The 20,332-nt window shown below is 43.3% G+C and overlaps 1 protein-coding gene and 1 long non-coding RNA gene across 2 annotated transcripts in view; both read right to left on the reverse strand.

Moving 5' to 3' along the window:
• Window positions 1–945: 945 nt before the first annotated feature.
• LOC109507303 (dynein heavy chain 8, axonemal) overlaps window positions 946–20,332 on the reverse strand; it is a 39,278-nt gene continuing 19,891 nt past the window's right edge. Inside the window, exons 56-92 of the mRNA XM_019856634.1 lie at window positions 20,096–20,218; window positions 19,556–19,769; window positions 19,373–19,482; window positions 19,116–19,279; window positions 18,786–18,978; window positions 18,580–18,702; window positions 18,253–18,383; window positions 17,693–17,846; window positions 17,439–17,603; window positions 16,869–17,095; window positions 16,645–16,763; window positions 15,936–16,039; window positions 15,676–15,852; window positions 14,870–15,037; window positions 14,554–14,769; window positions 14,203–14,340; window positions 14,000–14,127; window positions 13,036–13,204; window positions 12,798–12,953; window positions 12,525–12,680; window positions 11,822–12,004; window positions 11,599–11,704; window positions 11,266–11,518; window positions 10,968–11,158; window positions 10,288–10,409; window positions 10,096–10,211; window positions 7,760–7,962; window positions 7,606–7,679; window positions 6,936–7,088; window positions 6,633–6,788; window positions 5,828–5,944; window positions 5,641–5,742; window positions 5,307–5,467; window positions 4,576–4,705; window positions 2,886–3,075; window positions 2,046–2,167; window positions 946–1,352 (exon numbers count right to left, since the gene is read on the reverse strand). Coding sequence (XP_019712193.1) covers window positions 1,065–1,352; window positions 2,046–2,167; window positions 2,886–3,075; window positions 4,576–4,705; window positions 5,307–5,467; window positions 5,641–5,742; window positions 5,828–5,944; window positions 6,633–6,788; window positions 6,936–7,088; window positions 7,606–7,679; window positions 7,760–7,962; window positions 10,096–10,211; window positions 10,288–10,409; window positions 10,968–11,158; window positions 11,266–11,518; window positions 11,599–11,704; window positions 11,822–12,004; window positions 12,525–12,680; window positions 12,798–12,953; window positions 13,036–13,204; window positions 14,000–14,127; window positions 14,203–14,340; window positions 14,554–14,769; window positions 14,870–15,037; window positions 15,676–15,852; window positions 15,936–16,039; window positions 16,645–16,763; window positions 16,869–17,095; window positions 17,439–17,603; window positions 17,693–17,846; window positions 18,253–18,383; window positions 18,580–18,702; window positions 18,786–18,978; window positions 19,116–19,279; window positions 19,373–19,482; window positions 19,556–19,769; window positions 20,096–20,218 — 5,802 coding nt within the window. The 3' untranslated portion in view covers window positions 946–1,064. The remainder of the gene's footprint in view (window positions 1,353–2,045; window positions 2,168–2,885; window positions 3,076–4,575; window positions 4,706–5,306; window positions 5,468–5,640; window positions 5,743–5,827; window positions 5,945–6,632; window positions 6,789–6,935; window positions 7,089–7,605; window positions 7,680–7,759; window positions 7,963–10,095; window positions 10,212–10,287; window positions 10,410–10,967; window positions 11,159–11,265; window positions 11,519–11,598; window positions 11,705–11,821; window positions 12,005–12,524; window positions 12,681–12,797; window positions 12,954–13,035; window positions 13,205–13,999; window positions 14,128–14,202; window positions 14,341–14,553; window positions 14,770–14,869; window positions 15,038–15,675; window positions 15,853–15,935; window positions 16,040–16,644; window positions 16,764–16,868; window positions 17,096–17,438; window positions 17,604–17,692; window positions 17,847–18,252; window positions 18,384–18,579; window positions 18,703–18,785; window positions 18,979–19,115; window positions 19,280–19,372; window positions 19,483–19,555; window positions 19,770–20,095; window positions 20,219–20,332) is intronic.
• Window positions 8,754–9,575, reverse strand: LOC109507456 (uncharacterized). Its single transcript, XR_002166472.1, has 3 exons — window positions 9,519–9,575; window positions 9,327–9,442; window positions 8,754–8,798 (listed from the first exon to the last, which is right to left on the reverse strand). It is a non-coding gene; the product is annotated as an uncharacterized LOC109507456 (long non-coding RNA).

Genomic DNA, 20,332 nt, shown 5'->3' on the forward strand with positions numbered 1-20,332 from the left:
TTGGTCCAGCAAGCTGGAGAACAAAGAAGGAAAAATAGAAAAATTAAGAGTGATAACAAATTTATGAATACACATGATGACACATTTATACTTGCACTTATATACACGCAGACACACACATTCACACACACACACACAGATGAAATACTGACCCTTGTTTTATTAACTTAGGGGCAGGCAGGAATTTTCCCATTTGAGCATCAACACTGCAGCCGCGGGATTTTACTCTGAACAGGAAAGAATCAGAATTAGAAAAAGAGTCAAGATTGGTCTAAAATTAGTGAGAACATGATGAACACACCTTAATTTAGCAACAGGGCCCAGTTCAAGCGGACATCAATGATGCGCACGCAGCGATCTTATTTGCTCAGCTGAGCGTGAGCCGGGGCTCCAGTTAACAGGCCTACGAGCAGACGGGCTCCGCGGTGCAAATAATAAGGGAAAAGAGCGGAATTAATGAGGTTTGATGTGGAGCACTTCTCAAAAGGGGACACCGGTTGACACAATTGGGGACCGCTCAGGAGGGCGGAGACGCTTGATGGCTCGCGCCACTTGCATTTTCTGCTCTCCACTTGAAAAGCCCACAAAACTCAACCGAGGACAAAAAACGGGGTTGGTACATTACAGCGTAACTCAGCAATCAACACCCCACCACCCCCCCCCAAAAAAAAGGCAAAAAAGCCCCCTAGTGGTTGTTAGAAGTATATCATGGAGCTCTAACCTAATGATCTGTGGTCTAATAGCAGAATTGCAAAGTTGTTTTTTGAACTTATGGTCACCACATCATTAAAAATACCATCCATACTCTTGTTTGTTGACTTTGTTTTTTTCATGTCTTTAAAAAACATTCAAGTCTAATTTGGGCAATTATGCATGCAACTAGGATAACAAAAAGCTACAAAGGAACAAACTACAACCACAAGAGTAATCATTTTTGGAACAGGAAGAATTCTTGCTCCCCCCCCATCTAATAATTTTTATAATAATAAAGATGAGCAGTTGGATGACTATATACTATATTTAATAAAACAAGCTGACAACAAACAGCGAGACAATCGACGCTCTCATTTGATATCGCAGAGGAGGGCGACGCCTCGCATGATCCAGTGGTCGGGCGGGTGACTGGTGCCCAATATCACGGCGGTGATGTAATTGAGGTCGGTACGCTTGGGTTTCTTATAAATGGGACACACATAGAACTTGGGGTCGGGGGGTGCGGTGGAGTTGATGGCGAACATGTGGATGACGGGCAAGGGCGTAAAGAGCACTTTGGGGGCCGACTCGCAGAGGACCGAGTGCTTCTTGTCCCAGTCAGCGCCCTCCAGGAACAGGCCGTGAACGAACACACCTTCCTGTTGAGACAAAGGCACTGGCATGAGTGTGAGTGAGCGCAGGGGCGAGGGGGAAGAAAAAAGACAACAACAACAACAACTCAGCATGGTCATATAGTGGTCACACTAAATTCCGGTAAAGTTGGAAACTTCAAATGGGAATTTATGTGAATTAACAGGAATAAAGCATGAATTCAAATAAATCACTCGCAATTCCGGCGGCCCGGTGATCCAGTGGTTAGCGCGTCGACCCCGCAGTGCAGAGGTACCGGGTTCAATTCCGGCTGTGGCCTCCCTGTGTGGAGTTTGCATGTTCTCCCCGTGCCTGCGGGGGTTTTCTACGGGTCCTCCGGTTTCCTCCCACATTCCAAAATCATGCACGGCAGGCTGATTGAACACTCGAAATTGTTCCTTGGTGTGAGTGTGAGCGCGGATGGTTGTTCATCTCTGTGTGCCCTGCGATTTGCTGGCGACCTGTTCAGGGTCGAAGACAACTGGGATAGGCTCCAGCACCCCCCCGCGACCCTTGAGAGGATAAAGTGGATCGGAAAATGGATGGATGGATGGATAGATAGATACTCCCAATTCCCATCATTCCATTTTTTTTCAATCCATGAAGATTTCCCAAAAAACTTGACAACTTTATGAGAAATTTCCTGACTTTTTTTTTTTTTACACGACTTTTCATCATGTGTTTGTGTGTGTGTATCTCACCTCTGGATCGGCCTTGATCTCCTCCTTGGTCTTCTTCAAGACTTTGTTGTTCAGTGTGACCGAGTCCAGAGCCCAGCCTTTGTGTGCCCTCGTCACCTCTTGCCTCATCGCAGTGAGGAAACCTGAACCATACAGTGACACCAGCCAATGTGAAGAGGAATCCACTTAACAATCTTTTGAAGCATCAGAGACAGAGAACAGAGGAAACTGTTGGCGCTCTGCATCACTGACACGGTTCAATTTCGTCAGCATTTGGCTTGTGCAGTAACGCAGACTTTATATTCCGAATGACTCTCTGCACTTGGTACATTTGTGTATGCAGTTAACTCCGCATCTTCACGGTTCGGCATTTGCAAATTTGTGGATTTTGTAAGTGGAGCCAATCCCCTAGTATTTGCTGAGAAACTCAACTAGTTGCTGTTTTTATTTTTCTACTGTTTGTGTAAAGTGCTACCATGCTAATCTCATGTGTGAAATCATGTCAGTTTATGCTTGTGTGTTATTTACGTGAGTATGTAGGCTAATATTATTGATCGTTTGAAGGTGGACTGTTTGTGGTGAAGAATGTAACTGCTGCAGTCATTTATGTCACATGGGTTCAGGAGTCTGTACATACAAGATGCATGGTGTTGATGCTTTGCTGATTATTGTTGCCGAATCTCCAAAGTTTGTCATTTAATTCCTCCGAGACACAAGAAAATTTTTAGAATTTTAAAATCAAGACAAAAATCGCACATTTTGCAATTGACTTTGCGAATCTTCGATAAAATGTAAAAGCATTTTCAAGATTTTAATTCCCGATGTGTAGTTTATATCCACAGTTGAAACTTTATTACTCACCCTGAGGGTTGAAAAAACCTGTCATCCAAAACGTTTTGGGCCGTCGGGAAAACACCCAGCTGTGAAACTGTCTGTTCCTGTCCAGGAGCTCGGTGAACCAGAACCCGAGTGTTGTGGACTCCCATGAGAGCTTCCTCCAAAGATTTGGCACACGGGCATCAAAGATGTTGTCCAGGGCGTCACGGAGGTTCTACGAGGAAAGACAGTGGCAGGCATGATCAATTCCGGACAATAAGTCGCAGTTTTTTTTCATAGTTTGGCCGGGGGTGCGACTTATACTCTGGAGCGACTTATGTGTGAAATAGTGAACATATTCTATCGTTTAAACCGCAAGAGGGGGCTCTAGGCCTGTGTTGATGCTTTTCACATTGACAAAAAAAAAAAAAAAAAAAAACCCTACGATGACTATGACGTAAGCGACATAGAAGAGGAAGCGCTGCATCTTCTACCTCCGGAGTTGGCAGAGTTGCTCGAAAGGCACAACGAGGATGAAGATTTCATTGGATTTAGTGATTTGGAGTGACACTGATGGTTTGGTAAACTTGTTAGCATGATCATTATGCTCCAGTTATCTGAATAACTCTTAATATGTTACGTGAACATACCGGCCACATTCTCAGTTCAGTTCATTGTTTATGCGTCATGTAACCTTAGCATATCGTACTCTTCTTCAGCCTGTTGTTTTATTTTTATTTGCCTTCAAAGATGACATATCTGTTCTTGGTGTTGGATTTTATCACATAAATTTCCCCCCAAAATGCGACTTATACTCCAGTGCGACGTATGTATGTTGTTTTGTTCTTTATTATGCATTTTATGGCTGGTGCGACTTATAGTCCAGAAAATACGGTACTATTTGGAGAAAAAGTCTAGAAGACCAGGGGTGGGCAAAGTGAAAACCATGGCCCATGTGCAGCTTCCCGTTTTTTAAATGTATATTACCGAGTGTCCTGTAATATTTGTTGCATTCATTTCAATGTTTTGTTTTCCTACAATTGGTGAATGAAAATTGTTTTATCATTGTTCATATGGTAAATAAAAAAATGCTACAACCCTTTAACCAACAGAATGAATACAAATGGTGCGGCATCACATGTAGACAGAAACAGCGACAGTACTCAGTCGCGTATTCTTTCGTTACTGCTCCATTGAACGACTAATATTCGCATGCTATCGATGAGCTGAGGGAGGAATTGAGATGTCGCAATAAACAGTTTTGCCGTCTGTCAAAGGTGGGCACACCCGGGGGCGCAGCACAATGGCCATTCAATCAATGCGGTGTGACAAAGGCAGTTTAAATTTTTTCAGTTAGATTTCAATATATTATTTCTGTATGTTTTTATAAACTACAATACTGCAGAGTGCTATTTTTCATTGTTAAAAAATACAAACATTTCTTTTTTTCGGTCTGTAACGGATTACTGGAATTTCCAATCATTTCAACAGGAAAAGGTGATTTGAGTGTTTTGAGTTATAAGCATCGTCACTGAACAAAATACCGTTAAACAATAGGTTTGTTGTAATTAAACTGATGACAAAAAATGGGGATGAAGTTAATGCCCAGTCCGCCTTTTTTTCTTTCCCTTTTATTTGACGTGACTTGTAGTCTCGGGCTGAAGTACAGTACGGCCACCCCATTTGCAGCGGGGAAAGGCTAGAAAAGCAAAGGTAACCAACATTATGGACCGACCTCGCTCATGATGATGGTGCCCTCGATGGCCAGCTTGAGATCCTGAAGAGTGGTGCGCACCACAGCGATAATCCTCTGCATGCGGTCCACCTCCTGGCGTAGGAAGATGTTTAACCATCTGGGATGACAGCTTCCTCCGGGGCATCGCCGTTGGCCCACACTTTCCAGTGTTTTCCACTTTTACCCACCTGCAACAGGGACCGAGCCACGCAGTATGATGATACACTCATGGAATTGGAAGCCGCGATATCTACGAAAATCAACCTGATTGAGGATGTTGGCAAACTGAGGAAGTTTACTGAGTTCCACGAGGTTCAGCCATACAATGTCAAGCACCCAGTTGAAGGGTTTCGGGGGGCAGGCCTTCAGGTCGAGTGCAGCGCCGCCTGTCAGAAAAGGACTTCATTAAATGCTTTGAGATTGACTTTTTCATCTTAGAACAAATTGATATCCTCCACAGACTTAGACATACAACCCCCCCCCCCTCATTGTAATCCATTGATGTCATTTTAAAATGCATTTATTTATTTATTCTTATGATTTAAAATTTAATTCATTTAAATTTATTGTGACAATTTTTTCAATTGCAGATTAGATTTATTTTAGTTTTAATTTAAAATGCTTCATTTGATTTATTTTTATTGAAAACGTTTTGAACTGAAAATGATGTATATTTATCTTCTTTATATATACTGTGTATTGCCTTGGATTTTATTTCACTGATTTCTTACACAATGTCAGCGTTGGGGTGCAACCCCAGTGCTTGCGTGGAGTCCACGGCGGGCAAGCCTTGGATGTAGTCCACGTACTCGTCGATGGTCTTACATATCGGGATTTGGTACTCCGTGTAGAAGCAGAAGGACGGGTCCAACATTTTCTTACTGAACCACACCTGTAACAGGGAACGTTCGAAGGACAAATACCAAAAAAAAAAAAAAAAAAACCCCAAGAAAAAAAATGAAGAAGAAGAAGAAGAAAACATTGAAAGTGAAAAATGAACAGATCGATTATTATGCCAACCACGAGTATCTACAGTTAAGGTGAAAATGTAAAAGAGGTCCTTGCCCGGGCAAAACATTTGAGCAGGCGTTTGTCATAGTCGTCAGTGACCCTGCCTCCGTACTGCACTTCGGCTAGCATGTAGCGCAGAGTCACCCAGGAGACATCCTTGGTAAGGGTGGATACAGTTAGGAAAAGAAGCCAACACAAGTGTGGCAAATTTGTGTGTGTTTGTTTGCGTGTGTGCGGCCACCTTTCTGGGTCCGCAGTCATCCAGGTGTCTCTCTACAAACTCCACGCTGGCTGTGAAGTCCGCAGAATTGAACTCGTACGGTATGTTCCATCCCAGCGGTCCAAATTTACGCCGTTCCTGGGACCATGAAGTCAAAAAATGATGGGCTGATTCTAATGTTTGCAAACAAAACCTATTAGGCAAGGAGCAAAATTCCATGCGATTTAACCACAGGTGATTGGATTGGATTGGATAAACTTTATTGTCAAATGTACTGTATGTGTAACATACAGCACAGATGAAATTTCTTCCCTCTCAACAAGGTGTTCATCTCAACAACAACATCTCAAGGTGATGTTTATAAACCAAAGACACAGTCGCTCCACTTCGGGCTGCAACATGTAGATGTATGTTTTTTTGTTTTTTTTTTGTACAAATTCCACATTTCCAGGTGCATTGAAATAGCCTCTCCATGGCGCTTCAAATGGAGCCAGAGCAATAACAAACGGAATTTTTAGTGGGATGTTTTTTTTTTTTTTTGTCCACCCATCCATTTTCAACACCGATTATCCTGAAGAGAGCCGCGGGGTTTGCTGGGACCGATCCCAGTTGACTCCGGGCGAAAGGCGGACTAACCCCTGAACTGGTCGCCAGTCAGTCACAGGGCACATATAGAGACGAACAACCACACACACCCACATTCACACCGTCACCAAGTGGGAAGCGATCCCACGCTGCTCGCACACAAGTCCGGCGAGTGTACCACTACGTTGCTTTGCTAAATGAAGCATTTCCTTTTGCATAATCCCGTCAATGAGTGCGGTACCTGAACAGCAGAGTGGAGAAAAGCCACGCCGTACAGCAGCGGCTTCCACGTCGGCAGGTTGCTGACTTCCAGCTGGTTTTGTGAGATGCTTACAAAGGTTCGCTTCAAGCTGGCGCGAAGTCCCTGCGGTGGGTCGTTGGTAAACTTGATGGAAGACTTGAAAGACACAGATTCCCAAGTCAGGGTAATGTTGTGGCAATAGTCTCTGTCTGAGCGCAATAAACATTGGGGAATATCTAGCGTCATCTACGTAATCTATCCCTTGAAATTTTGAAATGCAATCATTTCAAATAAAAGAGCAACCTGTAGCAGCGTGATGGAGAAGAGGTCATGCGGTTCGGTGGTGACCCACACCCTGAATGTTTTGTGCACAGTCTCTGTGACAGTGACGGTCTCCAACAACTCATCCATGAACTCCAGGCCCAAGTGACAGTTCTGCAGGAGCACCCAGCCTCCCTGCGGCCACCAATGTCGGGCGAGATGAAAAAAGTGAAACAAGTGTCATCTATCGAGACTACATGTTTACATAGGCTGAAATGCAGTAGTTTTAAAGTTTCACATGGCAGTTTCAATTCAAACCAAATGTTCTCATGGTATGTGCCAATTTGAGGTGAAAAGAAAAGAAGAATGAAGATGTTTGTTGTTCAAGAAAACTTTGAAAAGGTTTTTTCTCATTTAGTTACTGATAGAATGGACAACGATTTTACAGACACGGATGGGAAGCAATCAAGAAGGTAATGAGGAAGAAAGAAAAAAAAACACTGAATTGAAAAATAAGAACTGGAAGAAAAAGCCCAAATGTCATTTTTAATAGATGACATTTTTACTTTGTGTAAATATGATTTTTTTTCTTTTTTTTTTACTAAGGTAAAGTCGTACTTTCTATTAAGATCAGATCAAGATTTGAGGTTTGAACTAAATCGTAAATGTAATTTGTGACAAGCTAATAAATGTCGCCGTGCACAACACAAACCTCCGCCATTGAGCTATTAACAAGCTTCCTCGCATGGACCTCTTGCCCTTGCCCCATGGAGATCGACTTACATCCTGGGAGACACAAGGGGACTGTGACTGGGTGCACCACTTTAAAAAACGAATTTATATTGGTCATGGCTCAGCGAACTCACCGATATTGAGCTTCTTGGCGAGCGCTTCTATTTGGTTGGTGGGATCCGAGCCCATTGAGAGGAAGCAGATGAGCGGCGTGCGGATGTCACTCTCCTCCCACGTGCCCAGCAGGTTCAGCAGGACAGGCTCAGCAAACCTGTCGCCCATGGAGTCACCCACGTACTTCCTGGCCTGAGCCAAGGTGCGATCTGGACACCAGGACCTGCCGAAAGAACCAAACCTCTTTTTCAAGATGTGTATTTTCCTTTTTGTAATTTGTTTTTAAGGGTGAAAAAAAATGAGTGACAGTAATTTACTGTTTCAATAAAATGTATCATATTTTCTGCACTATAAGGCACACCTTGAGGCCTAATTTAATATCGCTTTAATACATAGCTATGCTAAAGAGAATACAATACAATACACCTTTATTTATATGGAGCTTTCACAACCGCTGCAGGTGTAACAAAGCGATTCACAGAACATTTAAAATACTCTGTCCCCAAAAAATCAGACTATTGAACCATGCATTCCATTTTGAGAAAATGGAATGCTTTGTCGTGCGGAAAATAGGGTAAATTGAACTTGTGCAACTTTCTGCCTCCGTCACTAGGTCCCCAAAAATTGCAGTACCTAATAAGCATGAGTTTGTTGAAGACGTCCAGGTTGTTGTAACCATCTGGGATGACAGCTTCCTCCGGGGCATCGCCGTTGGCCCACACTTTCCAGTGTTTTCCACTTTTACCCACCTGCAACAGGGACCGAGCCACGCAGTATGATGATACACTCATGGAATTGGAAGCCGCGATATCTACGAAAATCAACCTGATTGAGGATGTTGGCAAACTGAGGAAGTTTACTGAGTTCCACGAGGTTCAGCCACACAATGTCAAGCACCCAGTTGAAGGGTTTCGGGGGGCAGGCCTTCAGGTCGAGTGCAGCGCCGCCTGTCAGAAAAGGACTTCATTAAATGCTTTGAGATTGACTTTTTCATCTTAGAACAAATTGATATCCTCGTACTTCCTGGCCTGAGCCAAGGTGCGATCTGGACACCAGGACCTGCCGAAAGAACCAAACCTCTTTTTCAAGATGTGTATTTTCCTTTTTGTAATTTGTTTTTAAGGGTGAAAAAAAATGAGTGACAGTAATTTACTGTTTCAATAAAATGTATCATATTTTCTGCACTATAAGGCACACCTTGAGGCCTAATTTAATATCGTTTTAATACATAGGGCACACCGCATTATAAGGTGCATCGAATAGAAGCTACACTAGTGGCTGTGGTTGCATTCTCCATCCACTCGATGGAGCTATGCTAAAGAGAATACAATACAATACAATACAATACACCTTTATTTATATGGAGCTTTCACAACCGCTGCAGGTGTAACAAAGCGATTCACAGAACATTTAAAATACTCTGTCCCAAAAAAATCAGACGATTGAACTATGTATAAGGCGCCTTTGAATTATAAGGTGCACTGTCGACTTTTGAGAAAATGGAATGCTTTGTCGTGCGGAAAATAGGGTAAATTGAACTTGTGCAACTTTCTGCCTCCGTCACGAGGTCCCCAAAAATTGCAGTACCTAATAAGCATGAGTTTGTTGAAGACGTCCAGGTTGTTGTAACCATCTGGGATGACAGCTTCCTCCGGGGCATCGCCGTTGGCCCACACTTTCCAGTGTTTTCCACTTTTACCCACCTGCAACAGGGACCGAGCCACGCAGTATGATGATACACTCATGGAATTGGAAGCCGCGATATCTACGAAAATCAACCTGATTGAGGATGTTGGCAAACTGAGGAAGTTTACTGAGTTCCACGAGGTTCAGCCATACAATGTCAAGCACCCAGTTGAAGGGTTTCGGGGGGCAGGCCTTCAGGTCGAGTGCAGCGCCGCCTGTCAGAAAAGGACTTCATTAAATGCTTTGAGATTGACTTTTTCATCTTAGAACAAATTGATATCCTCCACAGACTTAGACATACAACCCCCCCCCCCATCATATATGCACAATTACCGATGAGTGACAGTAATTTACTGTTTCAATAAAATGTATCATATTTTCTGCACTATAAGGCACACCTTGAGGCCTAATTTAATATCGCTTTAATACATAGCTATGCTAAAGAGAATACAATACAATACACCTTTATTTATATGGAGCTTTCACAACCGCTGCAGGTGTAACAAAGCGATTCACAGAACATTTAAAATACTCTGTCCCCAAAAAATCAGACTATTGAACCATGCATTCCATTTTGAGAAAATGGAATGCTTTGTCGTGCGGAAAATAGGGTAAATTGAACTTGTGCAACTTTCTGCCTCCGTCACTAGGTCCCCAAAAATTGCAGTACCTAATAAGCATGAGTTTGTTGAAGACGTCCAGGTTGTTGTAACCATCTGGGATGACAGCTTCCTCCGGGGCATCGCCGTTGGCCCACACTTTCCAGTGTTTTCCACTTTTACCCACCTGCAACAGGGACCGAGCCACGCAGTATGATGATACACTCATGGAATTGGAAGCCGCGATATCTACGAAAATCAACCTGATTGAGGATGTTGGCAAACTGAGGAAGTTTACTGAGTTCCACGAGGTTCAGCCACACAATGTCAAGCACCCAGTTGAAGGGTTTCGGGGGGCAGGCCTTCAGGTCGAGTGCAGCGCCGCCTGTCAGAAAAGGACTTCATTAAATGCTTTGAGATTGACTTTTTCATCTTAGAACAAATTGATATCCTCCACAGACTTAGACATACATCATATATGCAAAATTACTGACTTTAAATGACCATCTTCAAAAGAACATCAAATTCCGCATTGCACAATACATTCATGTGTGGATTTTTGTCGTTCTATTTTGAGACATGATAAAGTTATACTGGAATTTGAAGGTGCTTTTCAAGAGGCAAAATAAGACAAACATGTTCCCCAAAAAGCCCCGCCCCCCCAACCCCAAAAAGCCCAATTCCTCTGGAATCTTTTTTTTTTTGACTCAAGGTGAAGCAGACTTTTGACAGATTTTCATTTTTGTGAAATCCTGTCCCATTGCCAGTTTCAGATTGAAAACTTGCTATATTTGGAGAGAAGCAATGAACATCTAAAAACAAAAATGTCGATGGAAATAATGGGCAAAGAACAGAACAAAAAGATGATTCACGTGTTTGGAGAGAAACTACTTGGAAAAAAAACAACAAAAATAACTTTTTTTTTTTTTTTAAAGTACCACACCTTTGATGAGAATCTGAAATTGGCTGTGTTGTATCCTGCCATTCTGCAGGTCGATCTTAAGGGCCATGAGCATCGTGAAGATGAACTTGTGGTTTTCATACAGTCCGCGCACCGTGTACCGGAAGACTTCATACGTCAAGTATTCGATGATGTTGGCGATTCGTTTGGACGTTTTGGCTGACTTCTCCGATCTGCGAAATACACGTTAACGGATAAACACCAACAAAAGCGGGGCAAAAAGGGAGACGACATCCTCCCACCATACCCCGGACAGCCCCGCCGAAATGAACAACTTTACCTGGCCAGCGAAATGTCGAAGATTTTGAGGAACTGACTGAGGGAAGTCTGGTACATGACGTTGACCATGCTCATTTCGGTGATGAGGAAGTAAAGGATGCTGCCTCGGCACGCCACCGGCCGATATTCGGACTGAGCCGCCTTGATTTTCTCCTCCGCCTCAGCCGCAATGTTCAGCTTGACGCTAACCTCGGCAGCCGTTTGCTTGGTCGTGCTCAAAATGCCAATCATGGAGTCATCGTCCACCAAGGAACCTGTGGGACGCGGCCAAGGAGAAACCTCGGAGTATATTTGCAACCCTTACAAACAGAAATCCACAGGAGTGATTGGGGACCTTTCGTGGTGCTCAGTTTGTAGAGCAGGTTGTCCTCCAGCTCCTGCATCTTCCTCTTGTTGGAGGTCACATCCTCAATCAGCTTCAGCCTCTCGTTCTCTAGTTCCTATCAAATGAAAGGCAGCTCAGTTACACAGTTACCACACTTGCAACAATTCAAAAAAAAAATGCGGAGAGAAACACGCAAAAAGCAACACAAAGTGATGCTGGAACATGGACAAACCTTCTTCTCAGCGAGGATGACACGACCCAGCAGCTGGTCCTCCAGGCCTTTCATGTTGACAGTGAAGTCAATGATGGACGTCTTGGCGCTCACCTCCGGAGTGTACGACGGATTTGGCAGTTTGGTGGTAATGTAAAGTCGGAAGTTGTTGGACACATCCACGTCCTTGTCTCCCACTTTCACCTCCACGGAAAAAAAACATCCACAGGAGTAATTTAGCTGGGCGGCACTTGCACAGTTTTTCAACGACCAACGGCAAGAGGTCAGGGTGGAAGTGTGCATTTGTTTGTTGTGGCAGGATTACAGAAACGACCTCAAACTCATTTTGATTTGAAGCAATCTAAAAACAAATATTGTGTTTTTTGGGCTATACGTCACACCGTTGTATAAATCGGAGGAGCCAAACCATGAAAAAAAGTAGTAAATAGTCCCAAAAACAAATTTGATGATATCTTGCTAGGTTTTGCACACACACAAAAAAAAAAAAATCTATAAAATTGGAAAATAACACAAGCTTCTTTATATTTCAAATTGATGAAAAATGTAAAAAAAAATAAAAACGTGAGATTTTTTTTAATTAAATTGATGTTTGGTTAAAAATGGAAAAGAGATTTTTTTTAATTGTTTGTCAACTGAAAAAAAAATAAATAAATAACACTCCAAATTCCTCACAAAAACGCTCAACGGCATTCCATAGAATTACCTTGTAGTTGGAGCCAGATTTGAAGAAATTTTTCTCCAGGACGTTGTCAAGGGCGGGGTCCAGCTCCTCGCCCACATCCTCAATAAGTAGCGGCCTCCCCAAGGAGATGGAGTCCTCCAAATGCGTACGAAAGAACTTGTGGTTGAGGGATGTCAGCTGGAAGTGAGACAACAGCGGGATTGAGATTTCGGAGTTTCATTTCTGTTGTGGCGAATGCACGCCCATGACCCTGGTGGGGAGAAGCCGATCAAATAATTGATGGATGAACGATACCTGCAGGGAATTGGCCTTTTCTTTTGCGGTGATCCAAGTCTTTCCTTGAGTCTGGGGATCGACCAGGAGCGGATACCTTGACGCTTTAGTGACGATGATGCCGTTCTGCACTGACAGGTCATCTCCGGGCAGGCCCTGAAGATTCCACTCGCTGATCTAGAAAAGACAAACCCATTTTTTTGTCCCCCACCCACACCCACACACGAATCCAACCGTTGGCTCATTTTCTTGCTCTTACCGTGGGAGCATCCACCAACGTGGAGATCAGGTTGAGGTTTTCCGTGAATGGGATATTGTTGGATATGAGATCACTTTTCCACATGTCCAGCAACATGTCGCGGAAATTCTGGTTGAAGGGGCCGCAGTATGACAGGAAACCGGTAAGCTGCAGGACGTCGCCCACCAGCCTAACCAATGAAAACAAGCTGAGTTGAAAACCCTCTTTCTTAGAGTCCTGCTGAATCTAGATGCGAGCTAGTGTTTTGCTTTCCCTTTATTTGATTTATTTTTTTTTGTTGGTAGTATTTCAGGTAAATCAGGGCCCTATTTCTTAGAGTCCTGCTGAATCTAGACGGGAGCTAGTGTTTTGCTTTCCCTTTATTTGATTTCTTTTTTTTTTGTTGGTAGTATTTCAGGTAAATCAGGGACAGAAGTGAAACAACAAAAGTTTAGCTTATGTTCTTGTATAGAATAAAAAATACTCTCAAAAAACTTAACTAGATGCAAACAAAAACCGATCAAAATACCGTAGTTTTTTTTTCATTATTTTTGGTTCAAAATAAGTAATTTACAAAATTTCCAGAGAATCAACTGAAAAACAATAGTCATGTGACATTGTGTGTAATAATGAAAGAAAATTCATAAAAATGAGGAGAGAAACAGAAACAACCAGAAAACGATAAACCTTTTTCCCCTTTGTGTCCCATATAAAAATCATCCATAATTTGGAAGGAAGCATTGGAAAAATAGCATTCTTTTGTGTATTTTGAATTTTTTTTTTTTAAAAAAAGAACACCTAATATTTGGATCACCACAAGACTGCGTAATCTGGGGAGGTGCAGGCATCAAAAAACATCGAATGTTTTTGTATTTGGGATGAAAAACTAACAACTGCCAAATTTGGAGAAAACTACAAAACCTTTTTTTTTTTCTTTGTGGTGTGGATTAAAAAAAAAAAAAAAAAAAGGAATATTTCCACCTACCTCTTGATCTGAGATTTAAATTCTTTGCTTTGTTGGGTCCAGCGAACTTTCTCATTACTCAGCCCGCCGATTAGATCTGAGGCGGCCTGCATTTTGTTCTTACACATTTCGGAACGATCCACCAATTCCTGAAAGAAATTGTCCAAAGAATAAGGATGAGGCACTTGCTCTCCCACCAAGTCTATCACAGTCCAGAAGCGTACCTGCTTCTCTTTGCTTGCAGCGTCGCTTTTCGCTTGCACCAGGGCCAGCTCGGCTTCCTTTTCGGCCAGTGTGGCCTGAGCTGCCATTTGCTCAGCGCTGGCTTTTTTGTAGCGCACTTCCTGAACCGCCAGATTAGCCTAACCACAAACGACACCGCAGTCTGTTAAGAAAATGCCAGGACTTGATTCATCACTTGATTCTGTTTGTTTCTAGCGTGCAAGGTTGTTGTGATTGTGGCAGATGCACCTTGTGGCAGGTCAACATGAAAAAGTGGCGAGAGGCACATTTCCAACGGCTAAGTCATGCGCGTCTTTCCTGAGCGCACGTCATTTTTGACTGTCGCATCCTACCTTGAGCGGCAGCACTTCCTTGTTGATGTCATAGAAGGTGGCCATCGCCCTGGTCCACGCGAGCAGACCGGCCACACTGCCGCACACCTTCTTCGCGTTTTCCATGGTGTAGTCCTCCATATCGAAGTAGGGCTGCAACAACTCCACCGTCTCCTCGTTGATCTTGTCCTTGACGAACTGCTGCAGCGACCCCAAGAAGCCTGTGCTGCCCATTAGCTGAAGCAGACGCCAAGACAGATGACGGTGAGAAATGTGGACATTGGACAAGTTGTCCGAAAAACCCCCAAAAAGAAACAGCGACCGGGATCAGACGCACCCTGAGAGCATCGGGCCATGATGGCTTGATACAGGGCAGGTTGGGATCCATTGTGACAGTCTCCAACTTTCTTTGGAACAACAGCAGGCAGCAGTCCATGATCCTCATGATCAGGTGTGGTGGCTTGGCCAATTTCCTCACAGTGGCAATATCAGCAGGCTTGATGGTCTGTTTTGGTTTTTTTTGTCAACACACCAGCAAGTACCGCAATCAAAATATGTCTTGAAAGTGTACGGCTGGGCGCTATGGCCCTCAAAAAACACCCATTTCAGGTTATAGTCGATTTGCAATTTATCCAGAAAAAGCAAATAATCACATTATTCAAAACTTTCAAAGACAATGCGTGACACATGTGTTCAGTTATTGAAGAAATCTGTTCTGAAATACATCATACATGGCTAAAAATAATTGCGGAAAATGTGTCAAGACTGAACCTTGAAGCACTCACCATCATACCTAAAATGTTAAAGTGTGACAAGACAAGAATGGCAATATCGCGATATTAAAATTGCCACAATAGCGTGGTTGTCATGTTACGATATGAAAAGCAGCACATCTCCAGCAAAAAGGATGACTTTCAGCCCGCTTCAACTGAACACAGCATTGTGAACTCCACAGACCATGATACTTTGCACTGCGAAATAGCAACACACAACAATAAAATGACTGGCCAAGCTTATTTCTTTTTCACATTATAACGTCACCCCCCAAGAAGAAACCGAGTGAGATGAGCCATTTATTTGGATCAGTGTATCGCCTCTCTCTTCACCTCTTCAGCGTTAACGCTACTTGAAAGGACAACTCACGTTCAGTGCATTTTCAGCCTCCTGTAATGCGGGCTTGGCTGCCTCCAGTTTTTCCTCAGCAATTGCCCTCTCCTGCGTGATTTCATCCACGATCATCTGGGCTTTGTCGCTCACGGTCTGGACCTCATTCTTGATTATGGTGGCCGCCTCGGTTCGGACCATCACCTCGGCTAACACCTAAAAGGTACATCTCACGTCATTGTTTACGCAATAGCGGAACCAGCGTTTCCCTCTTGTGACGAGTGCTGTTTTTATTTGACCTTGTCAGCCTTGGCAGAGGCCACCACCAATTCTTTCTCACTGACTTCCAGCTCTTTGGAGAGTTTAGCTACGGACACGCTGGCCTCCATCAGTTTGTTCAACCCTGACATGAAGATATAAAATCGGTTTATTAAGAGATACCCGGGCTCTCAATATTTGTGGGCCTCGAACTGCTTGTGCCCTTTCTAAGATTAGAAAATATGAACTCGACTCTACATTATAAAATAACCATTGCTTCATTCGAAGTGCTGTACATGGAGTTAAAATCAATCATACAATAACAAACAGTGAAAACAGTAAATTAACACAAATCAACAAGTTATGTTTTGCAGCAATGAATATTAGCCAATGAATGAAGAAATGAATTCATTCATCAATTATTCATCAATCAATTAATACCAATACAAACACAGCAGACATTTTATTTCGTAAATGAAAGACTCGACCTATTTTTTTATACTTGCATGTTCTGCCCTTTTATTGCGACCTTTTGACCCAGGGGTCATAATATACTTTCACACATTAAAGTTCTGGGAACTTTTAGCTCATGGTACTTGTTGGTTCCAAGGACCAAAATGTTCCTGGAACTGAAAATACTGTACCCGCCGGGTCTGTCGCTGTATTTTGACCTCAAATTCGAGGCACTTTTGTTCCTTCGTACTTTCGGTATCGAGGACCAAAATGATTTTTCATTTGAAATGTGCTTACCAACATTCATGCGCTGGGCGAGCGTGTTAATGTGCTCGTGGTTTTGATGGTAGAGCGTCTTGTAGCCATTGATGAATGAGAGGTACGATTTGGGGGTGACGTGAGTTCTCCTCCTGAATCTGTAAAAACAAAAAAGAAAGAAAGAAAAAAAAAAACAATGCAAACTCATCACCCCATGAAGACAAGAAAAAATTCTTATTGAATTACATCAAAATAGTCGTTACCGTTCGAAGTAGCTTTCGCACGTCTCCGACACTTTGCGATGGTACACGCCCATGGTGGTCACCATGGAAGCTTTCACCTCTGGTGTGCAAACAATGGGAAATTCGGAGAGGAAGTGATGAGCCACGGCCACCAGGGCCTCCTCGGGCCATGGGGCAAACCAGTCCATTGTGCAGCCAGATATCAAGCCCGGGAACTTCAGAGACCGAGAGCGAAACTTTGGTCCCACCTGTAGAGATGATTGATAGATGCGATGCCACGAAGTATCCTTCGCTGTTGTTTACATTCTTGTCTGTATCTCTAAAATCCGATGTGTCATTATAGGGAAAGTGGCCTCTCCTAACTGCGCTCAAAAATAGGCTTAAATGAAGGCTTGGTATGAAGATTGGTCCAATCTCCTTGACAATATCCTCTGGAGTAATCTGGAGTGCTTCCAGATTTTTGGTTGGTTAAATATAGTTTTTCATTCACATCCATGTGTCATTTTTATTCTACTAATCATGTCATTTGAGCATTTTTGGGTTAGGGTTTTTTTTTTTTTTTTTATTATTCTTTTTTTAGATGGCACTTACCGGCGAGAAGCACAACACAACGTGCAGGTTCTTTCGCGCCCGTGATATGAAGTAGTCGTAAAGGTTGTCAAAAGTGGGCGGAATGCGAGGAAATTCCTTTTTCATTACCGGAATAAGGTTTTGGGTAATCTCTTGGATCTCATCCTTTGCGAAAAGGTTGGAGACCTGCGCAGAGATGAAGGATTGGCGGTGAAGGCTTTTCAAGCGCGACATCATACGGAAAGTGTTAAATTTCCCGAGAATTAGGTCATCACCTCTCCAGACGACAGAACATTGTTCAGGTACTCGAGGAAGGCTTCCTGTTTTATTTCATTATCAGTAAAAAGGAAGGTGATACCGCGCCCTTCGGCCCCACTTGATTTGTACAACTTTTTTAGATCTTCCATGAAATTAGATATATTGTAAGACCTGAAGGGAAAGACAGATAGTGCTCCACATGTCATTCATAATAAAGACATTGAATCCATATGCACATGTGATATTTGCGGATGTTTTTTTCTTTCCATTTTAAAAAAGTTGTCAAAAATTGCTACAGCAATTCATCACTTTGCCATTTTAGGGAAAAATATAATATAATAAATGACAGAATGCTGCTCTATACAAAGGAATTGGAGCGTCCATTTGTTTTTTTCCCCCCCCCCTAACAAAAAGAAAAAAAAAAATCCTGAACTTTATTTTTTCCTCACTGTGTCATGATCCAGAATTACATGCAGAATTTTCAGGGGAAAATTTGAGAGAAATTTTGGAATATTGCATGGCTACAACATAAGTACTCCAAAGCTAAAAAGCGAAGCATATTTTCTGTTCTCCTTACTTGGTCAGTGTGATCTGGTTGACTTCGTATCCGGCTATGTACGAGGCAAGACGAGTCAAACTCTGTTTCCCAGATCCTCCCACACCCACGAGAAGGGCATTGCCAGTATCCGTGCGAATGATGCGTGAGATCTATGGAACGTAGCGGCAAAGAAAACAAAATACAGTGTTGAAAAAAAGTTATTAAAATGAGTATTGTACAATATGGACAGTAAATATTAATTTGAACTTTTTACTTTTGTACTCAAGAACTTTTTTTTCCTGTATCTGTACTTCTACTTAAGAGTGCGAGGACTTTTGCGACCTCCGCGTGTGGACTCAATCTCACCTTGACGAGGTGAGTCATGGCATCCGTGAAGAAAACCAAGTCCATGTGAGAGCCTCTCACTTCGTCATTGTGCTTTGCCTGATAGAACCGTAGCTTCTCCTCTAGGAATTGAAACGTGGGGACCTGACAGAATAGATGACTCACGGTGAGGACGGTCAAGCGGCGGACACAAAACAGTCTCAATAGCCGAGGTGAGTTTTTCATACGAGCTCGTAAATTTTGGGGGCATCGAAAGAGGCGTTTTCATCCTCCTCGCCAGTCGGTTCGGGCGCCTCTCTCAGGAAGTCAACAAAGTATGGATCCTTGTGGATCGACGCGACGAGGCTGGGGTCGACGTGCTCTTTGACAACGCGGCCTACAGAGCTCTCAAACCAGTCTTTGTCCTCGGGGCAAATGAACCTAAAAAGACAAGCAAAAACAAAAACGTTTTTAACCCGACTTTGGCAGGCCAAAGATATGAGCCATTCTGGGTGTGAAGTGGGTTCGAGCGCGGTTCGAACAGTGTTGTGTGGCCACGCCCTGGTTTATCCGTCTACCTGTCAGCGATGACGCGGGTGCATTCGCTCTTGAAGAGGGCCACGAGGGTCTTGAAGTCGTTGCATTGCTCGGCCTCCACCTTCAACATTCCTTGCCAGATCCTGGACAAGTCTCGCAAGTTGAAGATGTAGTGAAACTTGGAGGGCGTGGGCAGCATCTTTGTCTAAAGTCGACAGAGTAAATCGGTGGTTCTCCATCTTATTACACCAACTCCCATTTCTATTGCAAATAAGAGAGCATTTCCCAAAGAAACGACCTTGGTCCACTGCCACAAAACCCGGCCAGCTGACACGAGCTTCTTCACCATGGCTGTTATATTTTCCTTGAACTTCCTGCACTCGTGGAAGTAGCCACAGCCGATCACACCTGCGTGTTAAAGCAAACGTGACAATTTGTACATATTGTCATTTTATACTTCTAGTTTCTATTTTCGAGTTACCGAAGATTTTGTCAATGGAAGTATTGGAAGGCAGCGTGCAGTTGAAGACGGTGAACTGCCTCTTGAGCCTCTGCGGAATGTCATTTCGCCCGCCGCCAGGGTGGATCATGGCCCCCAGCATTTGGACGTCCACAATGGTGATGAAGTCACCGGGTTTGTCCAGATTGTACATACCGCCCATCTCCATCATTTGCCGGACTATCTCATTGGTGATCTGCAAGGAATTCACACGCACCGTTGAGCCCCAAATCTAGACCAACTGAATATTTAAACACGAGTTCAAAGTGACACTACAAGTTTCAAAAAACTGTCGATGAAGGATGAAAAAAACATCAGTGAAAATATATTCATGAGAAGTACACCGACTGATTCATCGGCAACTACTCAATTATCAAATGAATCAATAATTACTTTGAGAACTGATTGCTCATTTTGAGATCTTTTGTCATTTAAAAGTGTCCAAATCGTTGTAACTTTGGCCTCTCCACAGTAAATGGTCTGAGCTTTCTGTCGACCCCATCAATATCCGTAGCCACACACCTGATCTCCCCATTCGTTGACAAGAGGCATATTGATGTCATCAACAAAGACCGACATCCTGCGCCCGCCCGGCGGTCCGTACGTGCTGCCGATTCTCTTCTCGATATAGCTCTCCACAGTGCGCTGCGGCAACAAACATTTCATTGTTAACCAAGCGTCTACTGTATCATTTTACAATAGGCAACCACCCCGCCCAACTGCCCCCCCCCCCCCCCCCCCAACACCGCTCTTCTGGCT

This window comes from Hippocampus comes, unplaced genomic scaffold (assembly GCF_001891065.2).
Source record: "Hippocampus comes isolate QL1 unplaced genomic scaffold, H_comes_QL1_v1.1 scaffold105, whole genome shotgun sequence".
In the NCBI taxonomy this organism is placed as follows: domain Eukaryota; kingdom Metazoa; phylum Chordata; class Actinopteri; order Syngnathiformes; family Syngnathidae; genus Hippocampus; species Hippocampus comes.